At 42.3% G+C, this 22,232-nt stretch overlaps 1 protein-coding gene across 4 annotated transcripts in view; it reads left to right on the forward strand.

The window, feature by feature from the left end:
- LOC147667170 (ensconsin-like) overlaps nucleotides 1-22,232 on the forward strand; it is a 652,025-nt gene that overhangs the window by 607,404 nt on the left and 22,389 nt on the right. For all 4 annotated transcript variants that reach the window (XM_086948874.1, XM_086948875.1, XM_086948876.1 and 1 more), the window contains one exon: nucleotides 1,759-1,991. In XM_086948874.1, coding sequence (XP_086805000.1) covers nucleotides 1,759-1,991 — 233 coding nt within the window. The remainder of the gene's footprint in view (nucleotides 1-1,758; nucleotides 1,992-22,232) is intronic.

Raw genomic sequence — 22,232 nt, forward strand, 5'->3', positions numbered from 1 at the left:
CTCCGGAGCAGGGGTATGAAGGGAAACCTCACCACCATCTTCTAATATAAGGACAGGTGATAAAGCCATGAGTGTAAAGTTGATGAAATGCAAAAATGGGTAAAGATGGAACGAAAGCATTATAACCAGGTAAATTTGTTGTGTCGCTGAAACATATTTTGCAAAGACATGGTGTAGAATACTGGAGAACAATCTGTAGTCTGGGCTTTCATAAAAAGCTGTTAACTACCTGAGGGGTTTGTTTGCATAAGGGTTCCATTACTTGTTAAATTGTATTTTTAGGAGAGAAGCTAAATCATAGGGGGAAAGATGGTATCCCAGGTTTAGAGACAATTGTAAACGCCACTATTCCCCTAGCAGTAAGACTGTGCTGCTTCCTCAGAGATGTAGCAGGAAGGGAGGCAAGTATGTTATCAATAATTATAGCTGGAAGTAAAGAGCCTTAAAGCAGAAATTTGTACACCATATCTTAACATCCAGAAATTACACAGTCTTAGTGAAGATGTGGATTAAGATATTTTAAGAACAGGTTGCTGGTTAATTTGCATCTCTTGAGTGTTACAATCAAAGTGTGAGTTTACAAGGACAATGGAAGAAAAGTGTCATGATGCTTTACTGAGACTAGCCTCCAATCAAGGTAAAAAACAATAGAGTGGACATATAGTATCTAAAGAATAATATCTGGGGCAAACCGCTGTGAATATATTTTTATGAGTATAGAGGCAAAGTTTAAGTATCAAGGTCCTTGGCAAAATCAGGGATTAGTCAGAAAAAGATCATCCTTGCTGCAAAGCAACAAAACACTCTCAGCATTGCACGTCATACTACAGTATAGAGCATTGACCCAAACACGTCATGTAAAGAGGAGACCCTTTCCTCTCTACACCACTGGTAATACATGCATATGAGACATGTTGACGTGTCCACCTGCAATCAAGAGTCACATGCCTTTGTAAAAATAGATGGGTTCAAAATAAGCACTACAGCATATATGACCTGCTTGTAATATGCATAAGCAGCTGCATACAGTAAAGTTCCCTCTCCCGTGCAATGCTGTGTGAACCCCTCCTAAAATCCTTGCCACCTACACTGATAGAAATAAATGATTTGTAAGACATCATGTATAGATCATGAGTATATGAGTAAGTTAATGCATGAAAGTGTAAATGTCTCCTTAGTTAAAAAGTTGGAATGTACACAAAAGAAAATATGTAATGGATTTTCTCCAGGTGTATAAGTATGGCTTATTCAATCAGTTTGCACGCATTTGTTGATATTCAGTTTAAAATCTGGTTAGTTCACTTCAGATTACTGGTGCTACATTGCTAATAAAAGTGCTGTTTGCAACCATAACCCCTAACACCCCCCACTCACCCAAACAAAGAAAATCAGTCATGACCACATCACCGATAAAGACCTTACACCGGATGGGTGGATTCTCCTAAGGTGAAGACTGCCTCTACGGCAATGGCTGTTATCTTATGGTAATTTTTTTTTTTTTTAGCTGGGAGAAACATGAGCCTAGCAGTTATTTGCATCATAAACAATGTGTTCTCATGATACAGTGAACATTGCAGTAGTTGCCATCAGGTTTAACATTGCAGTTCTACTGTTCAAAAATGTGAAAATTTAAATTATTTGTTACTTTTATCACGAACGACATGTCACTTGTGAATATTGATAAAGATGTTACTGTAAATTAACCATGCAAGACTACTTGCATTCTTTTTATTCAGATCCTTTAAATATTTATTTCAGTAGCCACAAAACAGAAAAACTACCAAATGAGAATGGGGTGTCTATGCAGAATGAAGACTTTGAAGAGCTTATAAACCTGCCTGGTGGAAATAAACCATCCAAAGTGAATGCCTTTAGCAGTGATGGAAGCAATATGCCAGACATTCCCTTTAACCCAATGTTAGCCTTTGAAGAGTCGGAGTCTCTAAGTCCATTGGCTCAGGTAGACAATGTTCAAACACAGCAAACAGCAGGTAAGTCTTCATTTAATAATTCACTTTATTTAATTCAAACGTGGGTTTATCACACTGGTGGCTACATATCTCACTATCATTTTATACCTTGGCCTATGGTGGACAATCTGCATACAACTGTAGGCTTGTAAAGATTATTTTGAGATGATTTTGCTAATTCATAGAGAAAGGGAAAGGAAAGTCATTATCAGTGCTACAAGAGTGGCTCCGCATTCAATCCAGTCCTTTTCTGAAGTGTTGGAAATGTAAAAGCAGGAAGTCAATCCGCTTCTCAAAAGGTATTTCGGACTCCATTTCTTGGAGCTTGAGGCAGAGCACTCAAAGGTTTCCATTGGGGCAGCTCCACAGAGATCTTGCAAGTCACCTGGGTGCTTACAAACCTCTTTTTTGTAGCATATATTTCTTCTGCTAGACTTTCAAGAATGGTTGCCTTGGTTCCCTCTGATCTTGTCATCAAGAGTCTACCGCAGGGCCTTGAGTACCACACTGATGTCGGCTCCCAAGGTTGAGCGTTGGGGGGAGACGGTCTAGTTCACTGAAGATGTATGCCATCTCAGTGGATGACAATTGCTGCATCTTTAGATGCACCCATCCTCTTTCCCTTCTGCACTTTAGAGTCTTTTTTCAGCAAAACGCAGTACAGGACTCAGAGGAGGTTTCATGCTTAAAGGGAGAGACAGAGGTTGCAGACACCATGGTGCTCAGCCAAGGGTATTTTGTGTTGCACTGTGGGCAAAAACTGAAAGGTGTTTGTTCCATCATCCTGCCCGCATTCTCCAAACTGTTTTATTGGGGATCTGTTGGAAAGTAGGATCTGCTTTCATGGTCACCCCGCGTTCTGCTGGTGTCATTATGTTTTACTGACTAGTCGGAATGGGATCTTGCAAATCAGTTCTCCAGTCTCTGGGCTCCCAGGGCATCGGTGCACCAGGGGTCCCCCATGGGCTGAAGCATGAATTATGCCAGGGGTCCCCCATGGGATGAAGCATGTATTATGCCACCCATGGGAGACTACTCACATTTTGACTCCAGGCCTGCCATTGCAGCCTGTGTAAGCTGGTGCTAGCACCATTTCACTACACTTAAAACCTATAAGTCACCCCTAAGGCAGGCCTTTCAATCCTGAAGGCAGGGTGCTTGGTTATGTGTGTGAGTGTTCCTCTACATGGGCAGGACACACCTACAATCCACGGAGTCCAGTTCCCGGGCTGTAAGTGCATCAGCCATTGCGATACATAGTGGTCATGCGTCATTACGGGATGGCTATCTCTAAACTGGCTGTAATGAACCCTGTCATGTTTAGTATCAAACATGTTGGAATCATACCCCAACACCGTAAACCGTGTTGGAGGCATGATTCCATCCACTTTGGGGCCCCTTCGGGAGGCCTCAGTGCTCCAGGTAACAGTCTTCTTGACCCGGACAGCAAACTATGGCTGCTGCTGACCAGAGACACGATTCTGCCGCTGAGCCAAGCTCGAGCAGGGAAAGGCTGTACAATAAGTTTCCTGTCTGGGAGGTGTGACCACCTCCCAGACAGGATTTAGTGTATTGAAGCAGGGTAGTAGCGCTTTCCAGCACCACTGGACTGCTTTGAAGGGCACATTTGGTGCCCTTCTTACATACTCCAGTTGACAGTTCAGGGAACTGTTGACACCCGCTCTGGCACAAAACTAGACAAAGGACATGGGAGTATCCTCCCCACTGCCCAGCCCCTCCTGTAGGAAGGGCCCCTGAATCATCCCAGCCCTTTCCTTAGGGTACTTAAGGGCTTACCGGTGGGTGGTTCCTTAGATTTGTCGCGGGACAAGATTCATATCCGAAACCACTTCATCTTCAACTGTCTGGGCACTTTGGACTTCGTTGGACTAAGCTTCGGGAACCGATACTGCAACTGGGAAGTCTCCTACTGCTCCTGGACTCATCGTCCTGACAGTCATGTACGTTGTCTGTGCCTGTTCTCCATACAGGTTCTTCACAAGGCCTGTGGACCTCCAAGACACCGAAAGGAATCTCCCTTGGGGTGAAGGAGTCACTCCCCTGCATCTGCAGGCACCACAGCGAAGATATTGCACACACAAGAAGCCAACAATGGACTTTTCAAGCCTGCATCTTACTCACAATTTAGTGAAAAAGGAAGTCCTGTGCAAAAAAAACCTTTGGAACCTGCCGCTGTTAAGTGCCACTGTAAACCAGATCCTTGATTATCAAAGCATATGGAGGTGCACAAAGTAAAGAAGTCCATTCACGTATATTTTGACAAATTCTTTATTTTTCCATCAATTTTTCTTGTTGTGCACCTTCATATGCTTTATTGACCACAAAGAAGCTGACTGGTCTGCTGTTCCTGAGCTCCTACGGTCTCCGAACAGTTCAGCACCACGGGAGGTGGTTGTGTAACTCCCTCGAGGCCTGCACTGTGTTCAAAGCAAGTTTGAAGCCAGTATCCCTCGTCTGAACCGCTGGAGCAGTACCCCTGTGCACCACATCGACTTGCCGTTGCAAAGGGTTGTTGACTCTCTCCAGAGATCTTCAAGCTCCAAGAAGATCCAGCCTCAAGCATCTCTTGCAACCAAGATCTTCGCCTGCACCATGGGCCTTCATCCTTTGGTGAGCTGCTCGAGGTCCCCTTGCAACTCCTGTGCCTCCAACCTGTAGGTACTCTCGGGTGTCTTCTTTGGCTTCAGTGTGCTCTCCTGCTTGCTTGGGGCCTGCTCTAATGTCCCTATTCGTGGTGAGTCACTTGGACCTTGCTGGTCCCGACATTGCACCTTTTTTGACTACTACATTGGTTGCCATTGCCAAGGCTTGTTGCTGGCCTTGCCGGGCACTGCCCCCTGCATCCTTACATCCTATATGGGACACCTGGTGAACAGCTCCTGGTCTTCCACAGCATCGTCTGGTCCTCACAGCTGCAACTTCAAAGGTATTGTCAACTCACCTTCAGCTCAGACATCGTTGAACATTCGTGTTTGTGCCTCCTGTTCACTCCTGAGTGGCATAGACACTGTGTCCTCTGCAATAAAACCAGTTCATCTTTCCTTTTTAAAATAATTTTGTGGACCCAGTGGTGTTCCGAAAAAAAATGGCACCACTATAGGTATATGGTTTCAAATTCCTGTGACTTTATCGAAACGGGTGTGCAAATCCAAATTCGCAAATTTGTCAAAAACAGTAGAAATGCAAATCGATATATAGGTGCTTCAGATTTTCATCAGATATCACAGGAAACCTATTTATATATACATGTGTGGGAACATGTTGTGTTTTTTAACATAGTTATTCATTTCACGAATTTGGTGGATCCACGCATCTGCTCCCTAACAGAAGCACACCCAAACGAGAACTTCTAATTGACTACACTAGGACCCCACCCATCTACTTTGTAAACCACACCCTTAATATCTCATTTGGATTTTACCTCTGCAGAGATAGTAATGAGAATAGCGCAGCTGTTTGTTTTCTTTATATCTGAGCAGAATTATGTCAGCTTCTACAGCTGTGTGTGAAGAACAACCAGCGCAGGCCGAAGCTGTTTCAGACCAGGATGAGAACATGCCACAGGCAAAGAAGGAGAGTGATTTATGGAATTTTTTCACCATTCTATGTGGTAAAAAGAAAGTGTCAGCGAAATTGGTGCAATGCCACATTGGCACAAAAACCTTATCAAGAGGTACTAGGAATTTGTATTTCCATATTTCCATGGGACAAGCTCCATGTGGAAACATATAAAAACCATCCATGAATGCAGGAAAAGGCAAGTGCAGGAGGAGACACTCGTAATCAGCAGAAACCTTGGGAGAAGCATCAACAGTGCAACAAATTAGCGTACTATCTTTCTGCGACAAATGAAGAGACATGTTAACACACTGTGCAAAATGTCAGTACTATGGCGGTGAAGATAACATCTGTGGCTGCATACCTGTCAAGGATTACCAGTGTTAATTTTATTTTTTTGCTCCGTTTCACAGATATGTTTTAAGAGACTGAAGCCAGTGGCTTCTTACCAGTTAACTTCCCTTATCCCTAGTTTTGTTGTTACCCAAAAATTAAATCCAAAAACAAATATAAAATTGTTCAAAAAACAGAAAAAAATGTTTTTCAGGAATCTCTACATCTGGTCAAAATAAGATCGAACTGCGGGGGGCTTTACTAATCTTTTGCTCCATGTTTGCATCACAAAAGTGACGCAAAACAGCGCAAAATCTTTTTTTCTTAATTTACTCTCCAAGTTGGGCTTCACATTACTTTGCACCATGGGGGTGTGCCAAGGGTGGTGCCCGGGTGTTCCCAGGCATCCATCCAAGCTTTCTCACACTAAACCCAATTTTCTAAACACAGTAGATTGGGTTTAGCGTGTCCTTTTAAACTAGGTGAAGGAAGGAGAAATGCTTTCATTTCTCCTTCCTTTTCTGAATTTGCATGCACTGCATGCATGCTGCACTGTGCAGAATGTATACAAAGGGGTAAAAGTGTTCTCTGGTGTTGAGGCATAGTATTTTCTAAAGGAAGGGTACCCTTCCTGTACAAAACCTATGCTAGACTCTCACTCACACACACACACACATACACACACACACACCCTAGTGCTAGGGCCCCAAGGTGGTGCATGGCGCACACCAGCTATAATCAGCGCAGATGCAAGGGAAAGGGGAGGAGAGAGCCATATCTTTGGCCTCAGCATTGAGGGTGACCCACAATGCTGTGGCAAGGCTCGTTATTGGCACAAAAAAATTCAACCACACATCTCTTCGGCCCTGATAGTTCTGCAATGGCTCCCCTATAAAGCTCTGATACAGCTGAAAATTGCATGCATGACACACAAAGCCATCCACCTCAAAAACCCTGATGTACCTCGCTCAGAAACTGGAGCTCTCACATGGTCAAGAGCCCCTAGAAGTGCCAGCCCCCTATTACTCAAACCACAAAAATTTTAAAAAAAAGGACCTATAATCGATAATTTTCAGGTATGGCGTCAAAGATCTGGGACTGTCTTCCCCCCGTAGTCAGGGTGATCCCTTCCTCTACCCTGTTCAAATCAGAAGTTAAAGAGCTCATGATGAAGAAATATCTGCCTCAGTCTTCCTTCCCCACTTGACTTCCGGGTCTTTTGATGCTGTTCTGTGCCCTAGGTGCTAGGTTCTTGAGAATGTTGGACATCCTAAATATATGTACCTGTTGATATGCTGATTATTTGTGTTTCCATGTACTCGTCCTACTGCATAATCTGTAAAGCGCTCTGATGCCTTCTGTGGTCATGTTCGTGCTATATAAAACTTTCAAAATAAATGATGCTCTCCTGCTCTTTCCCTGTTGCATAACGAAGCACAGCCTTGCAGGAGGCAGCGCTGCTTGGCTTGGAGATTTGGTAAATCTCTCCCCTGCGTGTTTTATGTTTTTGTGCAAATGTGTGTTTGTGTTTTAGTTTTTTATGTATATATGTCCCTCACGCCACATAACTAAAATTATAATATTTAAGAAGGGTAATAATCCTATAAAGTATGAACGAAGACATTAGCAATTGTTTTGCAGTGTCATCTAGAATACTAAAATGGAAATGAATAAGCAAGTGAATGCAAAGGGTGTGTAACTGAGTATGTCAGTGGCTGAATCAGTGTGTGAGTGGGTATGTGAGTGTCTGCATTGATGTATGGGTGGGTGTATGAGTAGCTGTATCGGTGTGTGAATGGCTGTAACAGTATGTGAATGGCTGTATCAGTATGTGAGTGGATGTGTGAGTGGCTATATCAGTGTGTAGCTGGGTGTGTGAGTGCCTGCATTGATATATGGCTGAGTGTGTGAATGGCTGTATCGGTGTGTGAGTGGCAGAATCAGTGTGTGGGTGGGTATATGAGTGGCTGTATGGATGTTTGTGTCTGTCAGTAGGTGTTTGCATGTGTAAATGGATGTGTGAGTGACTGGGATTTTGAGTGTCAGCGGGTGTGTGAGTGACTGTGTGGGTATGTCAGTACCTGTGTGAGTCACTCTGAGTGTAAGAGTTCATGTTAGTACCTGTGTGAGTGTGTGTATATGAGTGAGTATGTGAGAAGTTGTATGGGACTGTAAGTGAGTGTCTGACTGAATTTCTACTTTTTTAATGGTATTTCCTAAATATAATGTCTGTGTAACCTTTGGTTTGTTTGGGTTTGTTTTAATTTAAAATGTACTACAATTTGAGCCAGAAGTTCAGTTCAGTAATATACATTTTTATAAGTTTAAAAATAGATGTTATTAATACATTACCACACAAGTTAAACCAAACAGTTAACAAATAAGCATAACATAACTTATTTAACTGGTCTCAAACACAGAAACACACCCAAACCTGGACTTTTGATTAGCTACACTAGGACCCCCCATGTACTGAGGTGCTGCTGTCTGTTTACTTTACAGCCACAAATCTGATAAATCTGATGGTTTGCCATTCATGGGACCAATGAGTACTGGTATTGTCATCATGGTGAGCCCATGTGTATGTTGCAAAATTTAGGTAACAGCACCTTGGTTTCTAATCCTCATTTGGCCAGAACATCCATGGGATGGCTTTTTGATAGAAGCAAACTCTAACATTTTAGAGGCATCGTGTTCAAGACACCAGGAGAACTTAAGGATAGAGTTGTGTATTTGCAAGGTTTGTGCAGTATAACATCTACGGCTAGCAATTATCAATAGAGCCCAGTAAAAAGTATTCTTGTGGGACAAGTTCCATGAGAAGGCACCTTAAAACCATCCATGAAAAGGACATACAATCACTTGATGCAGGAGAAGGCAAGTGGAGGAGAACCGCACTCCTTATCTGTAGTAATCTTGGGGGAACCTTCAAATATTCAACAACTAACCGTACCAGCTTACTGCATCAAGTTATATGAGATTGTAGCATTATTATATGATTTAAACAAAACAATTAACCAATAAACTTAACATAACTTATTTAGCTATTTACTAATACACTTTTGTGCACAAGTACTTTAGATAGATGCAGGTATATCAGTAGACCAGCAAAGACAACCTGACCCTGTCCTGCTAGAGCAGGAAGAGATGCCACCTCCAAAAAAGGAGAGCAATGTTTGGAAACATTTCAGGATTCCTTTGGGAGAGAAAAAAGGTTAGTGTTTTTTCAGTGCAGTGTCTGCAGTAAACAATTGTCGAGACAGACTGGGTAGAGGTATTCCCCTGAGACAAGTTCCATGTAGAAGCACATCAATACTATCCATCAATGCATGTACCATTGCATAATGCGGGAGAAGGCACGTGCAGTAGAAGAACAGTCATTATCTGTACTTGGGGGAATCATTGCCCCGGCTATCATAACTGTTCCTGCTGTCTGCGATAAGTTCAGAGATGGTAACGCACTGTAGCAAATGCCAGATGTCTGTGACTCTAAAGATGTAATCTGTGGTTGAATACCTGGATACAGTGAGAATCACAGTTAATTATATTTTTCCTCCCCATTAAACCTTGATATGTTTCACAGATTGAAGCCAGTAAATTCTTCCCATTACCCCTTTTAATACCTGTTTATTTTCTTCCCCAAAAAATGTTTGAGAAAAAAAAAAATTGTTAGTGCTGCTGGACCACTACTAGCATTTAATTTACAGGCCTTGTGTACACATAGTGCACTCTACTAGAGACTTACGGATACATTAAATATCCTAATTGTGGTTAAAGTCAGTCAAACCATATTTAGGGGAGAAGCGCACATACTTTACCACAATCTAGCAGTGGTACACTGCTCAAATTCCTACGGTGAACTGGGTGTCTTAGTGACTGCATGGGTGATTAAATGGGTATGTAAGTGACGTATGGATTGGAAACTGACTGTTTCAGTGAGTGTTTATGTGTGTAACTGTGTGTGCAAGCAGCTCTATTAGCAGTGCATACATAAGTACTGTGTGAGTGGATGCACAAGTTATTCTGTCACTATCTGACTGGATGTGTTGTTCCAAATAGGTATGATTGTGGCTGTATAGGTGGGTGACTGGTTGTATAACTGGGTGAATGGGTCTGTAAGTGCGTGTGTGACTTACTGAAACTTAAAAGTCATTGTCTTACCTTTTAACTACACATAACCCTGACCATTGAGCTACCTAGGGCCTACCTTAGGGGTGATGTATGTATAAAAAAGGAGAGTTTAAACATTGTCAAGGGGCATTAAATGCCAAGTCGAAGTGGCAGGCCTCAGACAGGTTTAAAGGGCTACTTGTATGAATGATTCAATTAGTGCTGCAGGCCCTCTACAAGTATTTAATTTACAGGCCCTGGCCAAAGGCCGTGCACTCTACTAGGGACTTACAGATCAATTAAATATACCAGTTGTAGATAAGTCAATTAAACCATGTTTAGGTGAGAAGCATATAAGCTTTACCACTATTTAGCAGTGGTGAACTGCTCAAATTCCTCAGGCCGACAGGGTGTCTCAGTATGTGACTGGGTGTGTTAGTGGCAGTATAGGTGTCTAAATGGGTAAGCAAGTGCCTGTATGGATTGGTAATTAGCTTTGTTAGAGGGTGTATGGGTCTGTAACTGTGTGGCGAAGAGGCTCAGTTAGTGGTGGATACATGGGTATGTGAGTGGATGTACAAGTGCCTCTGCTGCTGTTACACCGGGTGTGTTAGTGGTTTTATGGTTTTGTAAATGAATTGCTGTATGGGTGGGCGACTGGGTGTAAAACTGGGTGTATGGGTGTGTAAGTATGTGTGTAACTAGCTGACTGCTGGATACATGAATGGCTGTATTGGTGTGAGTGAGTGTGAAAGTGCCGATAAGGATGTGTGAATGACCAAGTGGATGCAGGGTTGAGTAAATGGGTGTGCGAATGGTTTTATGGGTGTGTTACTGAGTGTGTCAGTCACTCTGGCTATATCAGTGGTGTGTACATAAGTGCTTTTGTGGGAGTATAAGTGGGTGTATAAGTGTCTGCCTGACTGTGTGAGTGGGTTCAAATTACATACTATAAGCAAGCACCCACGTCTAATTTCGAACACATTAATTCATACTGGTTTAATATAATAACTATTCTTTCAGTATAGCAATTCCTCTTCCTCCTTTGCTGCTCACTATATTTTTAGGTAATGTTCTCATCTAAGCTCCCTTCTATTTTGCCTTTAATTGTAATGTCTAAAAGACATACATTTTCTTTTAGCTTATTAACCTCACTTTTTAAAAAAATATACTTTTTTAAACTACAACCTCATTAACCTACCTGTAAAATCTCTTTGCTGTTATCCAGCTTGCATTATAATATCTGTTAACAACTGTTCTCCACTGCAAATATCAAGTCAGAGCTATGGCAATCCTCCTCCACTCAGTAGAAAAGTACCTACAATGGCTACCCATCCCCATGTGCTCTTACTCATACTCCTATATTTAGCAAATCACAGACTTCATTTCATCCTTTGTTTTTGTATAACACTCCTAAATGGTAACTATTTTTGACCCTTTCCATGTTTCTGGAAAATAAGCCCAAGTTTGTAGTTTTCCACAGATCCACTGTGGGGCTCAGCGCAGCCCCCCATGTAACTTCGCAGTGGACCTGCGGAACCACACGGAAGCCGTTAAAAGCATTCATCAGTCTACTATTAATGCTTTTTATTTATATTTAATTTTGTAAAATGTTACCAGTACAAGGCATACACTCCCTACTGAGCAATTTTTGTACACTAGTCTCCTTTTCTGTTTTACACAGCAGTCTCTTTTGTTCTCTTCCCCCACAGTCATTTAGCTGTGTTTCCCTAGTAACCACATTTCCAGTAGTCTCTGCATACCAGTAGATGAAAGGTTCACAAGACTTTCACTAAACAGCATACTATCTTCACATTAACTGTAGCAGGTGTGGTTGAGTGTTACCAATTCCAAGCATATCCTAACAACAAAACTTAATTTTTTATTTTTCCAAAGCCAATCGCAGATCTCGTTACATTTTTTGTTACAGTCAATACCTAATTTTAGTTCCCTGCACACCTCGACCATCCATTCAAATATGTTATTTTATATTTTACTTGCTGTCCTCCATGTTTACCTAATTTTAGTTTCCTGCACATCTCGAACATCCATTCAAATGGTTTTTTACATTGTACTTGCTGTCCTCCATGTTAGCTGCCTTTCATCTTCAAAACTGCCTCATTCTGCTGCAGCCGTTTTCTGTTTACTACTCCTCCTTGTCGCCAAAATGAGCAGACTTGAGATTGTTGATGACAGTTTTGTGTTTTGAGCAACAGAGAGTGGTTGGAAGAGGGGCATTGACAGGGACATAGGTTTATCTAATGTAGACATTACATGGGTTGGGCAGAAAGAGTTAAAGTGGCATCAATTGCTGACTTTGGTTGAAAGCATTGTGAATTACCAACATCCAGACCTCATTATTGTGCCCTGTGGTGGCAATGACCTAGGCACAGTTACTGGGGTAGGACTAGAAATCCTAATGAAGGATACCTTTGGTAAATTAATGTCACTTTTCCCAACATACTGCCTTGGTGTTCCCCAACACTTGCCAAAGACAGAAGAGGCACTTTCCAACCCAATTTTGTCCACAGATAGAGAAAACCAAGAAACATGTCAATCGAACTGTTTCTGCATTTCTCCGAGACCACGTCATGGGCACAACAACTTACACTTTGATATGGACGGAATGTATCAAAAAGACATAGTCCATTAAACAGACGGAGGCAACATGGTTTTCCTCAACAACTTGAAAGACTGCATCCTGTTCTATGCAAAATTATTATCTACACACCATAAACTCAAAGGTTCTTGAGGGTGTGTGAGTGGATGTGTGATCTGTGAGTGGCTCTTTGGGTCTGTGAGTGGGTGTGAGTAGTTTTGTGTGAGTGGCTGTCTGGGTTGGGTGAGTGGGTGTTTGAATGGCTATATGGTTCAGTGAGTGGGTGTCTGAGTAGCTGTATGAATGGTTGAGTGGGTGTCTGAGTGTCTGTATGGATTTGTGAGAGTGACTGCATAGGTACATGTGTGTGTGTGTGTGTGTGTGAATGACTGCATGGGTCTGTGAATGGGTGTGTGAGTGGCTGTATGGGTCTGTGAGTGAGGGTCTTTATGGGTGAGTGGCTGCTGTATGAGTCTGTGAGTGTTTGAATGAGTCTGTGAGTGGGTGTGTGAACTGCTCCATGGGTTGGTGGTAAGTGTCTAAGTGGCTGCATGGATGCTTGAGTGGGTGTGCAAGTGGCTGAATGGGCTGGTCAGCACCAGCATGGGTGTGTGAGTGGGCATGGGAGTGCTTGTGTGGGTCTGTGAGTAGGTGTGAGAGTGTGTAGGTCTTTGAGTAGGTGTGAGGCTGCCTGTGTAGGTCTAGGAGTGGCTATATGGGTCTGTGACTATGTGGGTGTAAGAGTGCCTGTGTGGATCTGTGAGTGTGTATGAGTGGGTCTGTGAATGAATGTGAGAGTGCCTGCTGGGTTTTTGATTGAGTCTGTGAGTAGCAGTATAGGTCTGTGAGCAGGTTTGAGAGGACTTGCATGCTTTGTGGGAGTTCCTTCATCGGTCTGTGAGTGGGTCTGTGACTGCCGGTGTGAGAGTGCCTATGTTAGTGGGTCTGTGAATTCCTGCATGGGTCTTTGAGTGGGTGCGTCAATGCTTGTGTAGGTTGTGTGAGTGGGTGTATGAGTGTCTGTAAGTGGCTGTGAGGGTATGTGAGACTGCCTGTATGGGTCCGTGAGTGGGTGTGAGTACCTTGCAGGTCTACCAATGGGTGTGAGTGTCTGTGTGGGGGTCTATGTGAGTGGGTCTGTGAATTCCTACATGGGTCTGTGAGTGCGTGTGTCAGTGCGCCAGTGCCTGCATGGGTGTGTGAGTGGCTGCGTGGGTCTGTGAGTGGGTGTGGCTCTGTGAGTGGGTGTGTGAGTGCCAGCATGGCTCTGTGAGTGGGTGTTTGAATGCCTGCTTAGGTATGTGAGTGGGTGTATGGCTGCTTTGCAGATCTGTAAATGGGTGTGAGAGTGCCTGTGGGTGTCTCAGTGGGGTTGAGGTGGGTTATTTTTCCAAAGGTTGGCAAGATTTGCAAATCCGTCTAGGATTTAAACGAGGGGGGCTGTGCCTTGCAGTGGATTCCCGGATTCCCGAAGTGGGGAAAAAAAACATTGTAACAACATTTCATACCCAACATAGTTCCCTCCGGCACTCCTCAAACATACCCATGGGTCAGGTAAATTTAAGCCCCCAGAACCATTTACTGATACTTAAAATGGCGGCCGCAACCTCCCGGTCAGGTTGTGGTCAGCCAATTACGTCATTGCTGGTGGATCCGTGGAGCGTGGGCATCTATAGATGTAAAAATTTGCTTTTCCATTAATAACTCTGCAACTACTGAACAAATTTACACCAAATTACATAAAGGGCTCTTTCTGAAAAAAGAGATACCTTTCTGCCAAACTTTGATTTAGTTTAATTCCACCCAGCAGCTCGGACTGTAGTTGTGTTCAAAGTACCTATTGGAAATTGCATGGGAAACGCACATTTTTTGGAGCATGCCCCAGCAAACCCTCCCTTCGCCTAAGCATGGGCGTCATTCTAAGTGGGGCTGAGGGCAGAAGGGCACAAAAGTGGAGCAGAGGGCAGAAGGGCACAGAAACGAGTGGTACAGAGGGCAGAGGGTGGCAGTGATTAAGCAGGCAAAAAAAAAAACCTGCAAAATGGCAAAGCGCCTCGCGAACACCCGCGAACACGCAAAGCGCCTCGCGAACACCCGCGAACACGCAAAAATTTTAAAAATCGTGAATTTTGCAGATTGCCAATTCGCAAATACGCGCGAATTTGCGAATTTTGTGGATTGCCAATTCGCAAATCCGCAAATTTGCACGAATTCGCGAATTTTGTGGATTGCCAATTCGCAAATCCGCAAATTGCCAATTCGCACATGCTTACCTTCGCCCCCCTCCCATTTTTCTGCATCTCCGCTTCATATATCACCCCAAAACTTTCCATGCAGAACTAGACAAAGTGTACTCCTTTTACCTTTTTAATTTTGTGAAGATGTGTCAAACAGCACCACCAAACTTAAAAAAACACTGTTCCTAAGTAATCTAGGTACTAACTAGAACTACCTATCGGTGACCAACAGTGGGTAATAAATATATATATATATATATATATATATTCACTGAAAAAACATAGGTTTCACACCAGTTATAGTTAGCTGGACATTTTACTGACATAAAACCATTGAAATTTCCACGTTATAGTTAGTTGGATTCACTATAACTTGTGCGTGCAATGCACTGCTGATGACGTCACATATTACATCACTCATGACATGGTCAGTGACATCACTCATGACATCACTCATGACACCATCCAGTGAATGTGTGTCTTTCTGAAAAATAAATATTAGTGAGTAATGTTTACATTTTTAAATATATGTATTAGTGTTTCACTTTGTGTATAAGTAGCTGCATGGGTTGGTGAGTAGCTACATGTGTATGTACATGGGTTATTAGATGTTTTTCTTAGTATCAGTATGAGTGTCTATATGGTTTGGTGGGGGTATTACTTAGCACATAGATGCATGATTGACTGACTCTGTATGTGTTTTGAAGACAGCATATGTGCAGGACTGTATGGGTGAATGAGTGTGTATATGTGTATGTTAGTGAGTGAATGACTGTCTCACTAGTGTCTTTATCAGTAACTACATATGTTTTAATCTAGTACTAGCAGCTCGCCCCAGCGTTGCCTGGGGCAGAAAGGGGCTGGGGGCAGTACACCCGCTCCCGCCCCCGCCCGACCCCCTCCCGTCCCGACCCCCTCCCGTCACGACTCCTTCCCGCCCCCACTCCTCTTGCCTGTCCCTCTGTGCACACCCCCTTCCTTCCCGCCCCCTCCCGCTCCCTTCCCGCCCCCCTCCCGCTCCCCTCCCACCCCCCTTCCGCTCCCCTCCGGCTCCCCTCCCGCCCTGATTTCAAGCTTTACTTTACCTGAGCTGCCGCTTCCGCTCCTCTTCGCCATGTCGCGCCCGCGCTCCTCACCTCATCGCAGCTCCATGTCCGCCGCTCCTCCTCATCGTCATCACGCACGTCACGGTCATCACGCACGTCGCGTCGTGGCCAGCGCTAGGTACCGGCCGGCGCTACTTTCAGGGGACTACTTTGTTTTAGAACTTAATTTTTTTAATTTACTTTTTTTTAAAATTTATATACCCTATGTCCATCTACACACCCTGACATTTTCATAGATGTATCGGGTGTGTAGATTGGCGCTGTGGTTCTTGAGTTTACCTGGCCAAAAGGTGCAAGTTCTCTCTTTATAATAGTAGTATAGATATGTGAATATTGATGTATATAAGTGAGTATATGTGAGAGTAAGAGATTGTAAGAGTTCCTGTTTAAATAAGTATGTGTTTCTATAAGGGATTGTTTAAGAGAATAAATGTTTAAATTTCAATAGAAGTAAGGTGGTAGTGTGTGTATAGCTCTATATGCAAATAAATGGATGTTCAATTGTTTATTTGCATGTGTGAGTATGTGTGTGAGTAACGTTTGGATGACTGTCGGTGTGTAACAGGATGTATAGGTGTATCACTACATATGATGAGTGAGTATATGTATGAGTGAGTATATTGAACTGTTTGTGAATGAGTAGATGTGTATATAGATGGTGGAATTACTGAATTGGTTGTTGTAACTGATATGGTTATCTCAATTTGTTTAAAAATGTTAGTTTCTATTTTTGAATATGTGTTTCAAGGGTTACATTACAGTGAAAGGAGGTCTGTCGCTCTGTCACAAGGATGGTGTCATCAGTGATGTCATGAGTGATGTCACTGACCTTGTCATGAGTGATGTAATATGTGACGTCATCAGCAGTGCATTGCACGCGCAAGTTATAGTGAGTCCAACTAACTATAACGTGGGAATTTCAATGGTTTTATGTCAGTAAAATTTCCAGCTAACTATAACTGGTGTGAACCCTATGGTTTTTTCAGTGAATTTAATAGGTTTTTTAAATGCTAATTCCTAACTATAACTGGTGTGAAACCTATGTTTTTTTCAGTGAATTTCAAAGGTTTTTTAAATGCTAATTCCTAACTATAAGTCTCAGTTTATAAGTAAGACTGTTAGTGCTCTAGTTGTTCTTTAGAACACTCTGGGACATTCTGTCATTGGGCTATATTTGGGCTACATCTGGCTGATATTTGGGCTACATTTGTTTTTTTTGTCTCTGGTGGCCATCTTTGGGCTACATTTGGGCTCTAACATATATATAGCTCAATGTAGCCCGATATATATTGTTTCAAAGTTAATTTTCGTAAAAACCACTTGAGCATATATCTTGAGACATAGCAAAGGCACATCGGGCTACCAGTCCCTACAATTTAGCCAATTTTATTTTGTATATTGTTGTTTTTTTTTGTGCCTTGGTGCGCGCCCCGGAAAGCGTAGTTTTATGAAGCGCCCTGGGGCGCGCACCGGGGAGCGTCCCGTAAGCGCCAATATCGCGTACGAAAACATGATCGTGACGTATCGCGTAGCCGCGTCCGCGTGATACGCACGGCGTAAGCGCACCCGGACCACTCGAGCGAATACGATCACGCAACGTAGGCGTCCGACGTGCTTCGCGACGCGCCCCGGGGCGCATAGTGTAAGCGCGTCGGGTCATGTGACCTGAAAATAACACTTTTCATTGGTTCATAACAGTTTTGGTTTCATAATGATGAAGCCCCTGGTCATGTGACCTGAAAATAAAACTTTTCATTGGTTCAATACATTTTTTTTTCAAAAGGATGAAAGACCCCACCTTTTTTCCTTATTCTGACTTTGTCCTTTGACTTAGGAAGACCTGTGTGTACCTCTCTGTACCTTTATGATCTTTATAATGGCTTCAGTAGCAGCAGCAGCTGGTGCATCTGCACCACCACCACCACCACAACCACCAAGAGGACCACCACAAGATATCATTGGTGGTCAACAAGAGGTGGAGGAGGGGGAAGAGGGGAGGAGAAGATGGCTTGAAGAACAAAATACCCCATACCAGCCAAGACCACACATTATATGGGAGTTTTTTTCGATCCCAGAGGGGAAGAAAAAATTAAATGCAGCCAAGGTGACTTGCCTAATCTGTGGCATGGAACTTTCTAGGGGGAACCCTAATAAAAAATATTCATTTGGAAACAACACGATGATTCGCCACATGCAGCGCAAGCATCCAATAAACTATTCTGCTGCAGAGAGGAGGGAACTGGCCAGTAACCCTCCCCAATCCACAAGCACCACCACAAAAAGAAAGCAACCCACTCCGTCGGCACCAGAGGAAAGTGAGACGATGCCTTGCATTCAGCCACGATTTGCAGATTTCCGAATTATCTGTAAATATTGTGGGAAGACCATCTCCTACGGAGAACAGAGCGTAAAGCTCATCGTCCTTGCTGGGGACAACCACAAATGCCCCAATAAACCCTAATTATTTCTTTTCTTTTTTTTTTGCTCCAGTTGAGCCATTTTCAATTCCCTGTTTTTTCATTTCTCCCCATGAAAAATACAAAAAAATATAAAACTGTTCAGAAAACCCCAAAAAAGTTTAAAATGTTCAAAAAACAATAAAAAAATATAAAACAAAAAGAAGAAAAAAACCAGTTCTTTTTAGAACTACCTCCAATTTCTAAAAAAAGCTACATTTTTTAAAAACTCTATTATTCATTTTTCCCCATGGGGCACTCCCCGGTGCGCGTACCGGGCGCTCCCCCTCGCAAATCAAAAAAAATTACAACATTTTTTTTTTGCCCCGCTGGGCCCTTTTATGGCCGCCACATCAAACCTAGGGGGTCAGGGGGGTTCTATCCTTGCCCCCTTATGGTCATTTCCCCCTTTGATTTTTCCACCTCTTATGTCTCGATTTTACCGAGACACAAGATGGCGGCCGCTCCGGACTGTTTCGAATGTTTACAGAGACCCAATCAGCTTTCTGTGCACAAGTCGCGTGGCACGCCCGGAGCGCTCCCCGGTGCGGTGCGCGTACCGGGGCGCTGCCATAGATATATATATTTTTTTTAACCTAAATTACTCAAAAACCACTGGAGCACATATCTTGAGACATAGCAAAGGCACATCGGGCTACCAGTCCCTACAATTTTGCCAAGTTTGGTGCAAATCCATTCAGCCGTTCGGGCTAAAAGTGAGTTCGACCTCCCTATGGAAATTAACATGGGGAAAACACGTTTTGGGACCCCCTTTTATTTCGGCCTCCGCTTGACGAATCCCCCCCAAACTTTCAAGGAAGGAGCAGAGCGGGCCATTTTCTTGGAGAAATTTGCGAAGATTCGTCCACCGGCGCCAAAGTTATTCCCAATAGAATGTTGCGGATTTCCTATGGAAAGTTGATCCTAACTATAACTACCTACTGGCGACCGCCAGTAGGTAATACATATATATATATATATGTGTATATATAACTATGTATATGTCTGTGTGTATATGGGTGTATGTGTGTGTAGATGGGTGTATGTGTGTGTGTATATGTGTGTGTGTGTGTATACATATATATATATGTGTGTGTGTGTGTGTATATGTGTGTGTATATATATATATATATATATATATATCATCACATGACACAGGTGCAGCAACTTTAAAATGTTTCTCGCAAAGCCAGCCTCATTTGATCAAGGCCGTTTCATCGGCCGGAACGCGTAATAGCAGGCATAAGCGAGCAATAAAAATATGTTCTTACCTACCACGAAGAGGAGTGCGCGCATTTTTTCTCTCCGAGAGCTGGAAGTTTAGAATGCTTTGAAGTTGAGGTCTATATATATATATATTCAATGAAAAAATCATAGGTTATAGACCATATATAGTTAGGAATTAGCATTTACAAAACCTTAAAAATTCACTGAAAAAACCATAGGTTATAGACCATATATAGTTAGGGATTAGCATTTACAAAACCTTATTTTACTCGCACAAAACCATTGAAATTCGCATATATAGTTAGTTGCAATAACTATATATCGCGCACCCGCAATCCACTGCTGATGATGTCACATATTACATCATTCATGACATGGTCAGTGACATCACTGATGACATCACTGATGACATCTCAAATGACATCACTGATGACATCATCCAGTGACTGTATGTTTCTGTAAAGTTAAAATATGCCTTACATATTGAAGAATGAGTGGATGTATAAGTGTCTGGATGAAGGATTTAGTAGGTGCATGACTGACTGTATGAGAAAGTGATTAAATGTGTCTCACTGAGTGCATGGGTTAGTGACTAAACTGTCTTAATTTGTGCATCATTATATCTGTTGTTCTGTAAACTGCTGCATATGTTGATCAGTTGCTATATGAGTAACTATATGGGTTATTGATTGGTTGCCCAAGTATTTGTATGGGAGAGTGAGTGTGTGTGTGTGGGTGTCTGGGAGGTGTGTGACTCTGTGCATAGATGTATGAACAGTTGATTCACTAGATGTATGGGTTCAAATCTGCATGTGGAAACAGCTGTATGGGTGGTTGACTGTGTGCATGAGTGTATTGGTGAGTGAATGGATATCTCAGTGCTACATGTCAAAGTAAGTACATATGTAAAACACAGTACATGTGAGAGTTCACATATATAAATTACTGTGTATAAAAGCCAGTGAATGTGTGAGTGGCTGCATGGATCATTGAAAACTTGTATCAGTGATTGTATAAGAGAGTAAATATGTGTTAGAATATGTTTGAATAAGTAAGGTGTGTATAACTGTATAGTTGAGGAAAGGGAGGTGTGATTGATTCTTTGCATGACTGACTAGGTGTATGAGTAACTCCATGGATGAGTGACAATCTGTGAGTGTCTGTTTACTCTGAGTGTATGTAAGGTTATATTAGAGTCTGAAGAGGTTGATCGTATTATCACATAATTGATGTCATCAGTGATGTTGTCTGTGATGTCATTTGAGTTGTCATCAGTGATGTCATCAGTGATGTCATTTGAGATGTCATCAGTGATGTCATCAGTGATGTCACTGACCATGTCATGAATGATGTAATATGTGACATCATCAGCAGTGGATTGCGGGTGTGCGATATATAGTTATTGCAACTAACTATATATGCGAATTTCAATGGTTTTGTGCGAGTAAAATAAGGTTTTGTAAATGCCAATCCCTAACTATATATGGTCTATAACCTATGGTTTTTTCAGTGAATTTTTAAGGTTTTGTAAATGCTAATTCTTAACTATATATGGTCTATAACCTATGGTTTTTTCAGTGAATTTCAATGGTTTTTTAATAGCAAATATCAAAAGCTGTAAAATGTATTCTTATTCTAATTCAAAAATATATTTTATATTTTTGTATTATAATTTTTTTATTTATATATTTATTTAATTATTTTTGACCAGTTGGAGCGGTCACAACACAAGACAGCGATGACTCAGTCCTTTTCTGCAGATAACATGAAATTGTTTTAATGAGGAAACTTTTTCCAGTTCCTGCTTCTCCACTCACGTACAGTCGGACAGGCTTCAACAACGTACATGAGCACTCTTTCTTCTCATGACTTAATCCATGCTCAATTTGTTTGGTAACTTCGTCATATATTTTCCTCTGTTCAACGTTGAGTTGTCTTTCCAAATCTTCTAAGTTAACCGCATCCTCCTGAGCATGTGCCATGGCTCTTTCCACTTCAACCATGGCAGTGGCAGCTTCATTTTCGATAAGTGGTTCTCCTAGTGGATCCTGACTCAATGAAACAGAACTCTGACTGTCCTGAGAACTGTCTCTAGCAATCTCAGCTGCAATTGTTGCTTCCTGCTCGATTTCTGCATTCAACATTTCTAGATATTTTGGAAAAACAGGACATTCTATGGACTCCTTGGCTGCATTAAAAGAGTCTTCGTAACATAGGAAATCTCCAAGCAGTTCCTCTTCTGCACGCCAAGGCTTGAAAAGTTGCAAAAGAGCTAAATAGAAAAACTATTTTCTTTCTGGAGATTCGCAATTCAATTTTCGATGATTTACCAATTGACATTTTCTTTGCTTGACCAGATATCCCTCACTTCCAATTACAGCATACACTCCTTTAACAATATCTTCTTTGATGTTCCTCTTGAAAATGTAATTTTGTAGAACCTCATACAGACAAACATTCTCCAGGTGACTGCTTCTATTTGGATAATATGTATCCAACATGTTGGTCTTACAAATATCTGTACTGCTTGGCTCCTTCTCCGCCAAATACTCAATTTCCCGTACAGGTTTCAGAACTCGATTACGCTTTGCAGCAAGACCAAGACTCGCCCAAAT

This window comes from Lissotriton vulgaris, unplaced genomic scaffold (assembly GCF_964263255.1).
Source record: "Lissotriton vulgaris unplaced genomic scaffold, aLisVul1.2 SCAFFOLD_1069, whole genome shotgun sequence".
Classification (NCBI taxonomy): Eukaryota; Metazoa; Chordata; class Amphibia; order Caudata; family Salamandridae; genus Lissotriton; species Lissotriton vulgaris.